The sequence below is a fragment of the Salvia miltiorrhiza genome, chromosome 8, assembly GCF_028751815.1.
Source record: "Salvia miltiorrhiza cultivar Shanhuang (shh) chromosome 8, IMPLAD_Smil_shh, whole genome shotgun sequence".
Classification (NCBI taxonomy): Eukaryota; Viridiplantae; Streptophyta; class Magnoliopsida; order Lamiales; family Lamiaceae; genus Salvia; species Salvia miltiorrhiza.
Genome location: NC_080394.1, coordinates 24,113,424 through 24,132,292, shown reverse-complemented (window position 1 = coordinate 24,132,292; position 18,869 = coordinate 24,113,424). Strand labels below are relative to the sequence as shown.

Sequence of the window (18,869 nt, the reverse complement as noted above, 5' to 3'; positions counted from 1 at the left end):
AATTAATGCAATTTAAATTTGAAGTAAATTGTGTTATTTAAATTTGTGCAATTAAATTTAAATAAAAAATACAAAAATCAAAACTAAAAAGATCAGGTCAGCTATCAGGTAACTCCCACTGTGGATGCTCTTAGTGCCATATATTTAGATTTTTTTTTCGGTTGGCACATATGGCACTAGTGTCATATGTGCCTAATCGCGCGCAAACCCGAATTAGACCCGAATCTGATCCGCTCTAATTAAGGACAAAACAATCTTTACACCTAATAAATGGCTAGATTTTGTGTTTTTTCAATTAGTTGCCAAATATTGTATTTTCTTCTTTAAAATGACTATTTCAACAACGCTCTCTTAGTTTATATGTGTATATTTTATCCTATTTTTCTTTTTTATTTAATTTTTAATGTTGAATTTGAGTCAATTCTCAAGTTAAAAGTAAAATTACGAATTATTAATAATGAAAATTAGTTTATATGTTTAGAATATGAAACATTTTTTTTTTAAAATGTGTAAAAATATAGCTTTATATGCTTTCAATCTACTTGATATTGAATTAATTGAATTGCAAACAATTATCCATTATATTAAGTGATTATTAAAAAAATGCATGAAAATGAAGTGTATGGAATGCTAAAAAATAGTTAGTTCGATGGCGCCGTATTTCAACAAATTCAGTCCCTCTAACATTAAATTCTAGATCCATCCCTAATTATACAATCGGGGTTGATCTACATCCAGAATAGTGTTATTTATACAATTTGAATTAGAATATTTGAATCAGAATGCGGATCAAGATTTAAAGTGGGAGTGCAACTTGATTGTAAGGTAGATCCGATTGTACCCAAGATCACCTCGGAGCAAAATATGAAGGTGGAAACCGGGTTATTTAGAGCGGTTCGTTTGTAAATTCGTCAACCGCTTTCAGGTATTGTAGTCAGTCTATACAGTCCAGTGAATGTGAAAATATATGGAATCGAAGCTTAAATAATTGAGACGAGCACGAGCCACAATCCAATGGATTCTTTCACAGACCGCAAAAGTCAAGAGAAAATGAACCCCTCCCCCTCTCTTACTCTGTGACTCCTCCGCCGTCCGATCAACCGAATCTCTCAATCTCACCCCGATTCCCAACGCCCTTTACTGCCTCTTTTTCCGGTTCCATGCAAAAAAGCCCGACATTTTTCACAAACTCCCAACAATTTTTCCCCTTTCTCTCTCTCTCCCTCTCTCCTCATTCACTGCTGGATTCATCATTCCTTATTTATTGCTTTCCACTCTCTGCTGACTACATTTAAAGCGCAGCACAGATTTTCCAGCTACAAGCCTGCCCGGAATCTTCATCTCACTCTCTGGTATATGATTCTGGATTAATTTTGCCTCTTTTGTGTGTGTGTGTGTGTGTGTGTGTGTGTTTGGTGGAAAATGTGTGGCTGATTGTTGTAATCTTGAATTTTTCTGTACTAGTTGGTGACGGCGCGTGATGATAATTGGATGGTGATGATGACGATGACGTCGACGCTGATTTTTTAGCTTGAATTAAGACTGAATCATTCTTTCTTAATTTGGTAATTTTGCTTCTGCTTTTTTCTAAGTGATGTTTTTCTGTTTCTACATTTCCTTTTCAATGGGGTGAATTTTTTGTTTGTTAATTCTTGTGCATGGATTTTGTCAGCTTTATTATGTTCAGCATTTTTTGGATCAGAAATCTGAGCGAAGAGGAAACAGAGAGGGTGCATTTTTTTTATATGTAATTTGACGAATTAGGAATTCCTTTCGCAAATTTTAAGTATTGTTTGTTACAGAGTGAATCTATGTTGCACAGAAAAAGAAATGTTAAAGAGTTTGTTAGAACTGCAGGGATCTGATAAGGTTTATTTGTTTGTTTTATTTTTTGTATTTGTTTTCTTTTGTTTTTTGTGGTTTTATATTAATAAGAGATTTTATATTAGGTGAAGCAGATCTCACATGCCATCACTACATAAAAAGCAATGCCTTTATTCAGTAAACTAAGTGTATCTTCCCCAAAACCTTGGTGAATTCTTGAAAATCTCTCTTTCTATCTCACTTAGTATCTTTGCCACTTTCAAATTTCTGGGAAATGTTATTATATATAGGTTTTTCAAGGATGGATATGGATCTTTTACATTTTAAACTCAAATTTCTAATAAAATGACTTCTATTATGTATGAGTTTTGTTGTGCTCAACTCTCTCAATTTGTAGACAAGCAACTTATATGTATTTCCGAATCCATCATTGTGGTTGCTGTAATTTGGAGGCACTTCAAATATGCAGTTAATTTTGTTTATTTATTTATTTTTAGCAAAAGGAGTCTATAAGGAATCATGAAGAGGTTGCAGATACATCAAAGTAACCATCCATTTGATCCATATCGTAAGTAGAAAGCCAGTTTATGTTTACCATTGTTCGTTCGACCTTCATGTAGTTTGAAACTTTGAATGACTTCTTATTTAATCTATCTTGCTTGCACACTGTCACTTACATGCTTCACTCACATGAATTTCATTTCATTTCATCTGTCTTCCCCATAACTTAGTAATGCAGTTATCTTAGGACAAAGTAAATTATGCCATTTGCTGCTAATGTCAATATCATATACAACTCAAAATAATGCGTTTCCATTTATCTGTATCACACATTTGGGGAGTGTTTTGGAACATAAATTGCTACGTATGGTTTTGGACATAATATCTCATCCTTTCTTTTTAATTAGAAAGGAGTGGTTTTAAGTTCTTTACATTATCTTCCTAAATCTCAATTAATCATCAAAAATACTCTGTTGACTTCTAGCTTTTGCTTCATTCTTTGCCAATTCATAGCTTTTGAGGCTTTTCGGAATGGCTCATGGCAACCTGTGGAGCGCCTCAAAGTTAATGGTGGAGCTATCTCGACACATATTGTTGAAAATGGAGAGGTCATTGAGGAGGACCTTCCAATGTCGCATCTTCGTGTAAGGTCAAGAAGAGCTATTGTATCCGACTGCATATCCTTTTTAAGGCAAGGAGTTGATGTTTGTGTATTTTCTACATTTCACAATCCTGAAGATTCAGATGATGAGACAAGTGATGAACCTGTAAGTTTTTAACGATTATCATTGAACTTATTGTAGGTAACTGGCCTCTTCCAAATTTTAAAGAAGTCAACTTACTCTAGGGTCACATTTCTCTTCACTTACATTATTTGAAGTGTCCTTTCATTTTGATCTATAATTTTCCAAACCACATATTGTCCTGTATTTGTCTTTGCTTGATCTCATTAACTGGTGTTGATGTGGTTTAGGTCTGGGTTGATGCAAGGATAAGATCGATTGAGAGGAAACATGATGGCGCATCATGTAACTGCGAGTTCTATATCAGTTTCTACGTCGACCAAGGCCCTGATCTTTATCTGATAAACAAGAAGCTTTGTAAAGCAACTACCATGGTGAAAATCAATCAGATTTCTGTACTTCAAAAGCTAGAACAGAAGCCATACGAGAGTCAATATTACCGTTGGGGGTCCTCCGAGGACTGTTTTTCAGTTCAAAAGTTCAAGTTGTTTAGTGGGATATTCTGCGCTGATATGTCATGGCTCATTGTCGCATCTGTTCTGAAGCAAACGGCATTTGATGTGAGATCGATGAGGAATCATATTGTCTACGAGGTTTCGGAATACAGTCCTGACAGTGGTCAAGCAGATTCTCCGAATCATACGTATTGTGTGAGTTTCAAGGTGGAAAATAATGTTTTGACCCCTTTTGTTATGCAAGCTGATCTGGCCACCAACGAGGAAGGTTCCGAAGGACGTGAGGTCGGGTTCTTGTGTTCGTACGATCCCACTGAACTGCGGAGATCAAAACGTCGAAATGCACAGCCAGAACGTTACTTGGGTTGCGATAACCTTCCAGATTACGAGATTGAGGTGACCCGTTTAGGAGAGAGCAAGACCTATAAGAAAGAGTATGATGAGAGTTCGTCGGAGGATGAAGAGTATGATGAGTTTCCAATGGCTCTCTCAGTTCAGGCCGACAACGAATTTCAGCACCACCGTTCGGATGAAAACTGCAGTAGCTCTAGTAAAAGAAAGTCCAAAGATGGCGCTCCATCACATGAAAATGATGGGGACTCGGACGCGCCTAAACGTAAGAGTGGTAAGAAATCGGGCATGTCTAAGTATCAGCAGAAATTAGCCGCGCTCAAAGGAGCTCGACAAGAAGAGCTTGCGATCATTCCTACAGACGGTTCCGGTGGCAATGGCTCGTCGATCCTCGATAAAAATTTCCTGAATTTCAAGGTTCCTGAAGAAAGTTCGAAAGATATCGGAGAAATGGTTTCAAGATATTTCTATATGAACGGATTTCAGTCCTCACAGAAAAGGAAAACATTTGACTTCATGGATGCTGAAAGTGGAGGTAGAAAGGGTCCGAAAGTCACTCGTAGAAAATACCACAGAGTGAGCAGCCATTCGACTAGTTTGAAGAGGGACTGCTTTTACGTTAGAGAGAGCATTTACGACGTGAGGAGTTTCAGGAAGGGCTCTGTAACGGCACAACTATGCCGAGAATTGATCAGAAGATGTATGAACAATATCGATGCCACTCTAAAAAATGAGCCGGTGCAGCCCCCCGTGGTTGAGCAGTGGAAGGAGCATCAGTCGAAGAAATCCTCGAATGAGAAGGAGCCGGACGAGAAACCTGCTGTAAACAACGAGGAAGGAATATCGGAGATCGATATGTTGTGGAAGGAAATGGAAGTTGCTTTGGCATCATGGTACCTCCTTGATGATAATGAGGTACAACTTTGCAATCTTGATCAATTTCATGTGAGTTTCATGCTTAATTATTCTAGACAAAAAGAGAAAAGTGACAGTGCTCTTATAAATAAAAGTGATAGTTATTCCGAATAAAACTATCAATTATGAATAAAAGCACAGTAATAGACGTGCATGGTGAGGGAGACATTGCGCCTCATTATTCTATATGGTTGAGTTATGAAATGCTTTTGTTATCAACTCCGTCTGTTTGGAACATTTCACAGGATTCTCATGGTAAACCTCCTGATGAAGTGCAAAACTCGAGTTGGATCGGGGGGAATAAGTGCGAACATGATTATCGACTTGATGAGGAAGTTGGAATGGTTTGCCAATTGTGTGGATCCGTGGAGACTGAAATAAAGGATATTTTGCCACCATTTGTAAGTTGGTCTTGATTTGGTATTTCAATCTTTAAGATTAATTACAATAGTAATCACATGAAAATTTATCAGTTATTCCTTTTTGGTTCTATAGACTCCAACTACACAAAGCACTCCAACAAAGGAGCAAAGAACTGGAGACGACGTGGACGCAGAGCACAAAAAGAGCGAACATAAAGATCTCGAGCAACTCTGCATTCCTGCCCCATCGACTAAGCCTTCAATAGGAAACGGGGAGAACAACGTGTGGTCGCTGATTCCTGATCTCAAAGATAAACTACGGAGCCACCAAAGGAAAGCTTTCGAATTCCTGTGGCGGAACATTGCTGGATCTTTGATACCATCACGAATGGAGAAAAAGAAGAAGAGACGAGGCGGCTGCGTCATTTCTCACGCTCCTGGAGCCGGAAAGACTTTGCTCATCATCGCGTTTCTTGTTAGCTACCTGAAGCTGTTTCCCGGATCGAGGCCGTTAGTCCTTGCTCCAAAAACGACGCTGTACACGTGGTACAAAGAGATAATCAAGTGGAAGGTGCCTATTCCTGTTTACCAAATCCACGGTGGTCAAACATATAAAGGCGAGGTCTTGAAGCAGAGAATGAAGGTCGCACCGGGCCTTCCCCGCAACCAAGATGTCATGCATGTGCTCGACTGTCTTGAGAAGATGCAGCAGTGGCTTTCGCATCCCAGCATCCTGCTTATGGGCTACACCTCATTCCTCACTCTGACACGGGAAGATTCGCCTTACGCGCACAGGAAATACATGGCTCAACTACTGAAGCAGTGCCCCGGGATTCTGATCCTTGATGAAGGGCATAACCCGAGGAGCACAAAGTCGAGGCTCAGGAAAGCTCTGATGAAGGTTAATACGAGGCTTCGAGTTTTGCTCTCGGGTACGTTGTTTCAGAACAATTTCGGTGAATATTTCAACACCCTTCTCTTAGCAAGGCCGAGCTTCGTGAACGAGGTGTTGAGAGAGCTGGATCCCAAGTATGAGAAGAGAAATAAAGAGAGGCTAACTCAATTTTCGCTGGAGAATCGGGGACGAAAGCTTCTGATCGATAAAATCTCGAAGAAGATAGACTCCAACAAGGGCGGAGAAAGAGAGCAAGCGCTGAAGACGTTGAGGAAACTGACTACCAAGTTCATAGACGTGTATGAGGGAGGCACCTCAGACGAGCTCCCCGGCTTGCAATGCTACACGTTGATGATGAAGTCGACCAGCCTTCAACAAGAGATTCTGTTGAAACTTCAGAATCAGAGGCCCGTGTACAAGGGATTCCCTCTGGAGCTGGAGCTGCTTATCACGCTTGGTGCCATCCATCCTTGGTTGATCCGAACAACAGCGTGCTCACGCCAGTACTTCAGCCCGGAGGAGCTGGAGGATCTCGAGAAGTTCAAGTTTGACATGAAGTCGGGCTCCAAAGTTAGATTCGTTATGAACCTCGTGCCAAGATGCCTGCTCAGAAACGAGAAGCTGCTGATATTCTGCCACAACATCGCCCCGATCAATCTGTTCCTGCAGATATTCGAGAGGTTCTACGGCTGGCGTAAAGGGCGGGAAGTCCTTGTGCTTCAAGGAGACATCGAGCTCTTTGAGAGAGGGCGGGTGATGGATAAATTTGAGGAGCCAGGGGGGCCATCAAAAGTCATGCTTGCCTCGATCACGGCCTGTGCTGAAGGTATCAGCTTGACTGCTGCGTCGCGCGTTATCTTGCTCGACTCTGAGTGGAATCCTTCCAAGAGTAAGCAGGCGATTGCACGAGCGTTCCGGCCCGGCCAGAACAAAGTTGTTTATGTATATCAACTGCTGGCCACTGGCACACTGGAGGAGGAAAAGCACAGCAGAACTACTTGGAAGGAGTGGGTTTCGGATATGATTTTCAGCGACGAACACGTCGAGGACCCGTCTCACTGGCAGGCGCCCAAGATCGAGGATGAGCTACTCAGAGAGATTGTCGAAGAAGATCGAGCAGCGCTGTTCCACCGGATCATGAAGAACGAGAAAGCCTCCAACGTGATTAGAGGAAAAGGTATGCTCAAGAAAATGTGATGATGATGCCATATCATGTTTTAGACTGCGATGGATGTACATTCTAATCCTTAATTTTCATCCTATTTTCTTGAACAAGTTGTTTATTTTTCCATTTTCCCGGACAATGAGGAGATGAATAAAAATATAAAATCACATTAAGAAAATTTGAAATATGTGATTCAAGACAGGATGAATGAATAATTGATTGAAGACATTATTATTTTGCAATAAATCAATGTTGTTACTCTCGCCATTCTTGTCCACGGTTGAATCTTTAATGTTTGCTTTCTGTTTAGCTACTTTTGACGGGGAACGTTTTTATGGGATGTTTACTAGTTTGAATATTTTGTTTAGCCAATTTCCTTTCTTTAACCACTTGAACTTATGATGTTTTATTGAAGTGTTAATTGGAAAAGTCACCATTTTGGATGGAAGATTGTTTTTTCTTTGCTACGAATAGGAATATCAATCAAGTAAGTCAATCCACTGAATTTCAGATTGGTTTTATGGAGTTGCAAGTTATTCGGTTACGGGCAAGGCCGGCCCTCACATTTCGGGGCCCTAGGCGAAAAGAAAAAAGGAGGCCCTTCTTTATTTGTTGTAGTCATAGATGATGTTTTTTCATACTTGCGACTAAATTGCACAACTTAAATATTCACGATAAAAATGCAATAGATCATTAAATAATAATTAAATTATTAAAATAATTAAAATCTTCTAGCATTTTAAGAAGTAAAATCATCAATAACATCTTCAAGATCAAATTTTTATAATACCTCATTTTGAATGCATAAAATTGCTAACCCATGAACCTTTCTTGAGAGAGAACAGAGAAGTGAGAGAGGGAGAGTAGAGAGCCGTTTGCTGCTGTTTAGCCATTTAGGAATTAAGAATACAATTTTTTTTTTTGTTTTGCCGTTGTTGCTACTGACTTAGAGTGAAATAGTATATATATATATATATATGTAAACGCATCAGATCGTGTCCTAGATCTCACTAAAATTATGTGGTCTCATTGGAGCGGCCCCCTATATATATATATATATATATATATATATATATATATATATATAGAGTTGGGCTATAATAAAAACACATCTTTTTGTAAAAACTAGAAACGGCTGAATTCTATGTAGAACACTTATGAATTGGCTGTGTAACTGTATGAATTGCGAAATGTATGAATTCTATGTAGAACACGTATGAATTTCGCAATTCATACAGTTACACAGCTAATTCATACGTGTTCTACATAGAATTCATACATTTTAGCCCCCTTAAGATGAAAACTAGGAACCTAATCTAAACCATTCATTTAGAAAAAATAGATGGCTGAGATTAAATTACAGATGCATACTTTAATTAATAATTTAAATGCAATTGAAATTGAAAGGGTAAACATGTAATACACTAATTAAATATACTCACGTTTCTCATTCCACTCAATTTCACAATTTCACTTTTATCTAGGGTTTTTACTTGAGATGAGCCGCCTATGCACCTAGGAGCCGGCGATCGAATCTGTTGAAAAAACCGATTAGGGATAATTGATCGTCGGTCGAATCTACCGATGTTAGAATCGTTCTGTGCAAGTCGAAGGCGGTTGCAGGAATATTGTACACCGATCTGTGCAACGCGTCGGTGGTGAGGATTGACTTCGAAGTGTGCAAGACAAAGGTTTTCCGGCGACGGCGAGAGTGTTAGTCGTGGGTCTTAGGTGTTTCCGGCGGCGGCGAAGACGGAGGTATTAACTTAAGTGGTTGTTCCCCGGTGATTCAAAGTAGGCGAAGGCGTAGGCGGAGCGATTGCAAGGCCGCAACGAACTCGGTCTTTCTTCAGGCCATTCAAAACAGATAATTGCTTAACCATTTTGAATTTCAGTTGCATTGATGGTGTATGTTGTTGAGTAGATTTTGGGTTGTTGTTGCATAGATTGCACAGGTATAAAATTGCTTTCGATTTTTTTGTTAATTCTTTCTAGATTGCATAGATGATGGTTATTGTTGCATAGATGTTGAATGATGTTGCATAAATGTTGTATGAGTATGAATTTCAATTGCATAGATGTTGTATGTCGTTGCATAGATGTTGGGTTTTTGTTGTTTTTTTTTTATATTGCATAGATTATGGTTGTTGTTGCATAGATGTGCAAACTGGTTGCACAGATATAAAATTTCAATCAATTTTTTTGTTAAATATTTTTTAGATTGCATAGATGATGACTATTGTTACATAGGTGTGCGATTTTTTTGATTGGATGTTGTATGAAAATCAATTTCAATTGCATAGATGTTGTATGTCGTTGCATAGATGTTGGGTTTTTGTTGTTTTTTTTTTTTATAAATATTGCATAGATTATGGTTGTTGTTGCATAGATGTGCAAACTGGTTGCATAGATATAAAATTTTCATCAATTTTTTTGTTAAATGTTTTTTAGATTGCATAGATGATGATTATTGTTATATAGGTGTGCGATTTTTTTGATTGGATGTTGTATGAAAATCAATTCCAATTGCATAGATGTTGTATGTTGATTAACAATAAGTTAAATCATTAAGAAAGAATAAAATAAAATAAAACAATAATTAATGTGGTTTTGTAGGTTATGGGATCCACAATTTTTGCTGAATTGGTTTCTAAAATTTTCACTCCAATTCCAATTACACCCTTATAATTGAATTAAATTACATTTACTTTGCTTTTTATATATATAAAGATATGTTGAGCAAAATATTATTTAATTGCAAAGCTAAAAAAATATTATAAATTATGAGGTTTGCACATTAATAAAGATGTGTTCTAAGATATTTTAAATGTGTATTGGTGCATTGGAAAGTTCTATTTGCACAAGCAATATTTTTTGTTTCATAGATGTTAAGAATAGTTGTACAATTTTGTGGATAAGTCTATTGGGTTGTTCATTTGTTTTAATTGTTTAGTCTAAGTGCATTTGAATTGTGAGTTAGTTCATAAGTATTTTTTATTATAAGAGTTTTTAAACGTGAATTGGTACATTGGAAAGTGCTAATTGCACAGTCGGAATTTATTGTTGCATTAGACTAAAACCATGGAATTCAATAAGTGTCTATCCCCTTAATGCAATGATTCTTATTAACTGGGCAACTAAAAGCTACGTACAATTAAATCAAATGAAATAATTAAATATGCAACTCAATAAATTTTTTGTAAAAAAAAAAAAAAACAATGATCGACTATGCACTAATAAGTATCAAAATCTATGAATCCAACTGTGCATTTTCGTCGCATATTTGTGCAAGTGTATGCAAAAATAATAACTATTGTAAAAATGTAAGACAAAAAATTGTTCTTTGACTTTTACATTACTTTTAATACTTATGCACATCAAAATATTTAAAAACACTACATCCAAAATTTTAAATTTATTTTCATAACGAATTTCATAAAATATGACAAAACTGCATGAGAACCAATCCCATAAAAATCTCTTCTTTAATTAGTTCAGTAAAATGCAAATGACTTAATTAACCTTTAAATTACTCCCTCCGTCCCCAAAATAAGTTCCTCTTTGGGGACGACACAGGTTTTAAGGAAAAATGGTAAAATGTATTGATAGTGGAGAAAAATATGTTATAATTAGTATTGGGAGTGGTGAAAAAGTGAAAAAGTGTTATAATTAGTATTGGGAGTGGTGAAAAAATGAAAAGTAAGAATAAATAAAGTATTATTAGTGGTGGGATAGTTGTCCAAAAATGGAAAGAAAGAAAGAGGAACTTATTTGGGGGACGTCCCAAAAAGGAAAAAGATAAACTTATTTCAGAGACGGAGGGATTATGAAAAACTAAAAAGACGGCACCTTCTAATTAGATTTCCTAATTATGCGTGAATTATTAAATGAAATAATCTTAACCACTAGATCTACAATTTTAAAGGTCAAGATTAGGTTCCTAGTTCTCATTTTAAAAGAGGCTTTTATTACAACCTCTTCCTATATATATATATATATATATATATATATATATATATATATAATATGGCATAATATTATTATTAGACCTAAATTTTGGACCCCCAAAAATTTGGAGCCCCGCGCCATTGCCCCACTAAATGTGAAGAAGCACCGGCCCTGGTTAGAATTGAAAAATTTTCAAGCTAAAATTTGTTGATCTTAACTCCAAACTTTCTAGTTTTAAGCTAGCTCGTCATCGTCGGGTCAATTGAATTAAAAAATTTATGAAAAAAAGAAAAATAAACTAATATATTTATCTTGATCATTCTATATTTGTAACAACAAATAAACATATGAATTGATATTATTTCAACATCGACTTACTTAATACTCTCTCCGTTCATAAAAAAATAGTCAATTTTTACTATTTTGGAATGTCCACAAAAATTAGTCAATTTCTATTTTAGAAACTATCTATCACATGATGGGCGATATTATCCACTCATAATACAATTAATTATCATTATAAACACTATTTTTAAGTGAGATCTTTTTTCCACTCAAAATACAATAACCATTTTTATTAAAACTCGTGTCATCTACCTTTAGGACTATTTTTGGTGGAACAGAGGGAGTAGTTAATAGGTAACTAATAGAGAGATAGACATACACTTAATTTTTCTTAAATAACATTTATTAGTAAGATTTTTTTTTTCTTCTTAAAAGGATTACCAATAATAATTTCGTATTTCTTTTTTTTTTTGTGATAATTCAAACCTACAACTTATTAATTAGAAATGAAATGTTTTATACCAATTACATTGTGCTTATCAATTGAGCGCGCTTCCACGTTATATTCATGATTTGGGTTGAGCCCAATACTCTTGACTATTGTAATACGATTTGCATTTACTATTTCTAATTAAAGTTTTTGTTAAACTATCGCAGATTTTGCCCAAGTCAAGTCCCACTTTGTGTTGGTAACTAAGGGGATGTTAACTGAGTCAGGTTATTTGATTTTTCACTTCGGATAGTCCTGATGAACTTCTTTTCGTGTCTGACTTTAATCGTAAACTTCTAATTTCGGGTTAGACAATGGAACCTAAAAATTTATTAAAAATAAACATTGTTTACATCTATATAATAATTCCCCGTTCCACTAAAATAGACTTATTTTTTTACTCCTTTCGTCTATAAAAAAATAATTTATTTTTATCATTTTGGGATATCCATAAAAAGTAGTTCTTTTCTATTTTTCAAAACTATCTATCATATGGTGGATCATATTTTCCACTCACAATATAATTAATTATTATTATAAACACTTAAAATAGTTTTTAAGTGAGACCTTTTCTCCACTCACAATATAATAAATATTTTTATTAAAACTCGTATCATTCACATTTAGTACTATTTTTGATGGATGGAGGGAGTATTTTAGAATGTCCCACTAAAATAGGTTCATTTTCTATTTTGGGAGATTAAAACATATTCTAATGGGAAAGAGGGAGTATATAAAAAGGAAGTTTTTTCCCTTCCTTTTTTTCTCTCTTCTCCCACCAATTTTTTCACTGCTTTTCTCTTTATTAGAGTTGTATACGAATCGAATCAAATAATTTTGTTCGATTCGGTATTCGTTTTCGAATTTTGATATTCGTATTCGAAAATTTACGAATCGAATCCAAATACAAATAATATTTTTGATTTGATTAGTTACCAAATACAAATTAAAAATTTTGATATTCAATTCGATATTCGTAAGTATTCGATTCGATTAAATATTTATAATATATCTATATATATATATATATACACACAATATTTTATTTATAACTATCTAATCTAATTATATATAATTGAATAGAGATAATTAATGAAAGAAATGTATAACAACAACCAACCTAAACGTTATAATTAAGTAGATAAATCTTAATATCTTCAAGCCCTAAATTCAAGAGTAAGCGCCCGCCTTTCTTTCACTTTCATGTCTCTAGGTTGAATATAGAATCTTACATTGTTTAGAATATTATTTTAGATATTTTTTTTATAAAATTTTGAATTGAATCGAATATTCGAATCAAATACGAATAGTTCGAATATTAATTCGAATCGAATACGAATCAGATTTATTATTCGAAAGGTATTGAATATTGATTTGAATCTTAAATAATTTCATGAATACAAATCGAATACAGTGATATTTGCTTCGATTCGATTCGTTTACAACCCTACTCTTTATTGTCTCTTTCTCAATTATTTTTTAAATATCGCCAAATTTAATTCATGAAAAATATTCAATATACATCTTAAATTTATTATTATATAAAATCATCAAAAATGAATTTAAAACGAATAAATTATGAAAAAGTTAAAATTTGAAATATTTTATTCTCTCCATTAAAATTTTAGAATTTTTTATTTATGTTTGTGTATGAAATTTTTATATATTTATAATGACATGTAATAATAATAATAATAATAATATTTAATGCTAATAACTTAAATTTATTTAATACCTATAATATCATTGCACTTTATATAAAGTTAAAAATTTATATTTTCAAAGAGTTTTAATGAGTAATTGATGTCGATTATTCGTTTTATTTTAAAATATATTTTACATTTGTTTATATTTTGATTATGTTTAATATTTATATTTATTTATTTAAACATGTTGTTGAATTTAGATATTTATCGTGAATCGCACGGATGGACATACTAATTTAATTGATAACTATATTATTGTAAGGAAAGAATATATCGTATTTTCTAAATGGGTTAATTCTCTCTAAATCCTTAAACTATAGTCATTTTCTGTTTTTTCCCTCAATCTTTGAACTTCCCATAAAAAACCACCAACTATTGATTTTTCCTAATTTTCCCATGACGGAATTTTTGGCCAAATTCGATCACACATGGAATCGGAATTAAGTGACGTGGACACGTCAGATTGTTAATAAAACGACGTAGTATCTATTATACATAAACTACGTCGTTTCGTGCTTGTTATTCTTCAATTTGTCGCCGTTCTGCCACGTCTACCACCTTCTTCTCAAAGTCCGATCGCCGCTGCTCATCTCCTCCAAAAAACCAGCAGACTACCGCCTTCATCCATGTCTGTTACAGATTGCCCCGACGACCGCTCTCCTCAAAGGCTCCGTGCTCCCAAGATCCGACCTGAGAACCCTTCTCTCTGACCCACGTTTTCAGAGTTGCAGCTAGGGTTTTGCCCCCTCTTCGCGCCGCCTAGGGTTTGCGCCGTAAATAGCAGCGTCGCCCTGATCTGCCTCCTCCGGTGAGCCTCTGTCTCCCAGTCACGCCGCCTAACGCCCTAAGCCTCTTCAAATTTGGTATCTGAGTGGAGGAGGAGGGGGGCGAAGTGGGTTTTCAAACGTGGATTTTCAATCGGCGCCGGGAATGGAGTGGAGGAGAGAGGGAGGGAGAGGGAGGAGGAAGTGGCAGCGGTGGGGGATGGGGGAAGGGGGAGAGTCGACGGAGGTCCCAGAAAACGTCGGCCCTCAAGCTGGCGCCGCCTGAGCTCGCTTGCCGCCTCTGAAATTCTGGTAGAGTCGACGCCGCTCTTTGGCTTGTGCCGTCTCCTAGAAACCGCCGTCCCCAGAATCTGGGCGGTTTTGGCGATGAGAGAGAGGTGGGGAGCCAGACGGGGGGAGAGGGGGATGGGGAAAGAGAGAAAGAGAGTGACGTGGGAGGGGGAGGGTGAGTGTGATTTGCCACGTATAGGGTGATTTGGCATGAATAACGCTACATAGGAAAATTCCGACTTCGGATTTGGCCGGAAAATCCGTCATGGGAAAATTAGGAAAAATTGAAAGTTGGGGGTTTTTTTGTGGGAAGTTCAAAGATTGAGGGAAAAAACGGAAAATGACTATAGTTTAAGGATTTAGAGAGAATTAACCCTTTCTAAATCAATAAACTTGACATTTTATTTGATGAGAAAATGGGTGTCATTTCAACAAAAAGTTATACTCCCTCCGTCCCATTTGTATTGGCCCCTTACTTTTGGGCACGGAGATTAAAAAAGTCTTTATTTATGAGTTAAGTAGATGGAATGCTTTACTTTTGTCCACTTATGAGCCCTTATTTTTGTTATTTTAAGAAATAGGCTACTATAATTGGGACAATCCAAAATAGCAAGGGGGCCAATACAAATGAGACGAAAGGAGTATTAAATATTTCTAAATAATTATCCTTTGTTAATTTTTATGTCGGAGAGTTCTTCATTTAACATTTGAGTAAAAAAGTAGAGAAATAAAATGATAAGTTCAACTTTAAGATAAAAAAAATCAAAACACACTTCACAACGACGAGTATCGAAGCCTCATTATCAAATTCATAATGAAGCAAAGCAATAAAATTTGACAAACGGTCGATGAGGCCTAGTTCAAGTGGCAAAGTTAAGGCATCAATTTTTTTTTCTTTGTAAGTGTAATACCCCGACCTTTCCATAAAGAATATAGAAGACCTTTAATTAGTATACTAGTGATACACGCCCGATTTTTAGTAAGTCATATTATTTGAACGAGATTTTTTTTATTAAATTAAAGTTCATTACTATTAATTTTTATCAATCAAAGGTCTTGAGCCCAATACTAAAATACATGAGAAAGGTTCTTATTAGTATTTTCTTTATTTATATTTATTTATTTGTTTTGATGGACCTTAAGCCCAATAATCTCTATTTAAGAGAATATTTTTTATGGGCTTTCAGCCCAAGAATTTTGAGATAAGTGGTAGCCCAAAATTAAGATGCCAGTGTCAGAAGCCGAGTCGAGGGAGAATTGAAACATTTTCCTTTTTCCCCAAGAATTCTATCCAAAAGCTTTTGGCTTTCTTTCAGCCACATCATCTTCTTGTTTCTTTAAGATTCACCTGACCCACAAACATTTTCAATCCGCACACTCCAATTTCTGAAGGTAATTTCTTCAATCCCATTCAATTTGCTTTCATTCAATTACTTTTCAATTGCAGAAATTTTATGACCGGATGAAATCAATACCAACAACATCTGTCAATACTTCATTGCTGCTTACAAAAGCTCAAGACTCCAACTAAATTCAGTAACTTCATTCACTCTCTCTTTTGTCTTTTTCATATGAACAACCAAGCGATCTTTTCCTTTTGTTACAGAAAATCTCAAACAAAAGACAGCAACACTCAAGAAGAAAGGTTACTTCAACTCCCATACATTTATAAATTCCCTTCTATATTTTCTTCCATTTTGTAAAAAAAAAAGAAAAAGAAGAAGAAGAAAGATCATAGACTACTAAACCCACATCATAACAGAAAACTCAATGACTAGAACACAAACTTGAGGACTCAATCGACTAAACCCAGCAAGGACTGTTCAAGAAACCATTTTTGACGCCCAAATCAGAACTCAGCAGTGGCATAAACTTTCTTTTCTCATAACTTCAAAGATTTCAGAAATACAAAACACCAAAAATCAAATCTTTACATTTGAAATTCCTTTTGTTCCTCCGGTGAGTGATAGTCGAGGAATCGTTGAGAGGGAGAAAGGGGGGGCTGTCCGAGCTCGGCGCGGGCTGTCAAGGCTGCGGCTGCCGGCGCTGCATGCGTGGCAGCAGCCCGCCGGCCACTCGCGGCCAAGGCAGACAGAGTCGGAGCAAGGCGGCGAAGTCCGGGGCGGCTGAACGAGGTGGCGCGGCCGGAGGCCAGGCGCCACTAACGCGGCCGAGAACGGAGCAGCAGCAGCAGTGATGGCGGCGCTCCTTCCTTGGCCGTCTGCTGTCGGGTACGCAAGAGAGAGAGAGAGGGGCAGATGGGAGGTGGTGAGCGAGAGGGTATGGTGAGAGAGGGAAGGCGTTGGGTGAGGGAGGCGTCGGAGCCGGCGATTCTCGCCGAGGTTGGAGCAGGCGGCGGCGGCGGATCTGTGGAGGGAGACCGGAGAAGAGGCGTGAGTTAGAAAGAGAGAGAGAGAGAGAGACGTTAGAGTGAGGATAGAGAGAGAAGCTCAATCTTTTAATCGGATTTTTTTTTTAATGTAGGTTTCTTTTGGGCTCTCTTTTATTAAATGATGGGCTGATTTTCTTTAAAATCTGTTGGGCTAATTTTTTCAAATGGGCTGATTTTAATTAACTGATGGGTTCAGTTTATATATTTTATTTGGGCTCATTAAATTGGGCAGGCCTATTACATTATTTCCTTGAACTTTTATTATTATTTTGGTCTTGTAAATGTTTTAATTAACTTTCTCTCAAGATTAAAGTTTTATATTCTAAAATTATTAATTATTTTATAAATTTTAAATTTATTAAGTTAATAATTATGTATTAAAAATTTATGGTCTCACTTAAAGAAATTATTATTTCAGGCAAAGTGTATCAATAGTGAGCGATTTTTCCCTTTTACTTAGAAATTAGAATGACACCTCAAGACCTATTTAAGAATAGATTTTTTGTAGGTTCAAGTAACCAAGGGCAGTAGAGAAGAGCAAAGCAAGCACTGAATATCTACTTCGAAGTGGGCTTTATTTTGCTAAAATCTATCTTGAGTTATATAAGCTCTGATATTTCATGAAAATATCTGTTTATCTAATATAAATGTTTTTATGTGCGTTATGTATTGTTTAATGCTCGTATAAGCATCGATCGAGATTCTCATTTGGCTTAACACGTTAGATGAGGATTGTGTACACAAGGATAGTAGCTCGGTGGGTTGATCACCATCGTGCACTAACAAAGCTAAGCAGGCGTTATAAGGGTGCTCCTGGACACGTTCCAAAGCACAAATGATGATATGTTCCATCTGGGTAGCGTCCCGGGTTCACTTAAGCGGCGGTAAACGATCCGACGGTGGCTAAAGGCCCGGGATTATAAGCAGCGAGTAACAATCGAACGTCGCATGGCGCGCCACTTAATAAGAAAAAGTTTTATCATACTTAGAAGTGGATTTCTGTTTTTAAACCTTATGAGTTATGATTGTGATATTGGATAAACTGCTTTGATTATTTCATAAAATATTTTAGAAACTCATGCCCACTGAGTGCATTATTACTCAGTCCAAATTATTTTCAAATATTTTCAGGTTGATCGGTTGGTGCAGACGAGGCTGAGTTGATGCTAGGTAATAGTATCATGACGTCTTTTGCTTCCGCTAATGACTAGCTTGCCAGCTCGTCTTTTAAATTCCCTAAACTGAGAATTTCTATTTTGTAGCACACTATTATCAGGTTAGGCTTAGACGCTTAACTCATATTTCTATTAATGAAACTATCATTGATTATGATCAGAGTCACAAAACTAAACTTATGCGATCCTGAGTTTGAATATTGTCATTTGATTGACATCTCTCAATACCTTACATTTTATCTCCTTTCATTTATCTCTTTAGAGTATTAATAACCGATGTAACATATAATTGTCAAGTTTATTCAGCTCAGTCAAGTTTTCCTAATATTTTTTCCTATTTCTTTTTCTAAGGAGCTGCGAAGTTAAACCTATTTGAATCCTTGGGATTTTTCTCGTAACGCAACCTCATTTATATCATTAACCTCCTTTATTCTAAATAGCTCTTTTATTTATTATATTTTATTTTTCCCAAGAACGGGCTGTTACAATAAGAAATTTTGGGTTCAATCCCGCTTGTGAGTAGTGTTCCCACTTGGCCACCTTTATGGGAATAGTGTTTCGCCTGCGTACGATTATTGCGGATTGCTGATTTGATTATATATTAAAT

General features: G+C 36.1%; 1 protein-coding gene and 1 long non-coding RNA gene across 3 annotated transcripts; both read left to right on the top strand.

The window, feature by feature from the left end:
- Positions 1-962: 962 nt before the first annotated feature.
- On the top strand, positions 963-7,478 carry LOC131002019 (SNF2 domain-containing protein CLASSY 1-like). 2 transcript variants are annotated; one of them, XM_057928698.1, is made up of 8 exons: positions 963-1,352; positions 1,465-1,565; positions 1,950-2,032; positions 2,322-2,392; positions 2,839-3,092; positions 3,299-4,789; positions 5,035-5,190; positions 5,285-7,478. In XM_057928698.1, the coding sequence occupies exons 4-8, from the start codon at positions 2,344-2,346 to the stop codon at positions 7,241-7,243; spliced, it is 3,909 nt and encodes a 1,302-aa protein (XP_057784681.1). In that variant the 5' UTR covers positions 963-1,352; positions 1,465-1,565; positions 1,950-2,032; positions 2,322-2,343; the 3' UTR covers positions 7,244-7,478. The 2 variants fall into 2 exon arrangements, with proteins under 2 accessions (XP_057784681.1, XP_057784680.1); XM_057928697.1 differs by lacking the exon at positions 1,950-2,032.
- Positions 7,479-16,016: 8,538 nt separating this feature from the next.
- On the top strand, positions 16,017-18,162 carry LOC131002018 (uncharacterized). The gene is made up of 2 exons (XR_009094103.1): positions 16,017-16,340; positions 17,596-18,162. It is a non-coding gene; the product is annotated as an uncharacterized LOC131002018 (long non-coding RNA).
- The last annotated feature ends 707 nt before the right edge of the window (positions 18,163-18,869 follow it).

Excerpts from the sequence above, each read along its gene's own strand:
- LOC131002019 (XM_057928697.1), top strand. The coding sequence starts at position 2,344 with ATGAAGAGGTTGCAGATACATCAAAGTAACCATCCATTTGATCCATAT. Across the intron at positions 3,093-3,298 it reads ATGAGACAAGTGATGAACCT|GTCTGGGTTGATGCAAGGAT; the intron begins GTAAGTTTTTAA and ends GATGTGGTTTAG. Across the intron at positions 4,790-5,034 it reads ACCTCCTTGATGATAATGAG|GATTCTCATGGTAAACCTCC; the intron begins GTACAACTTTGC and ends AACATTTCACAG.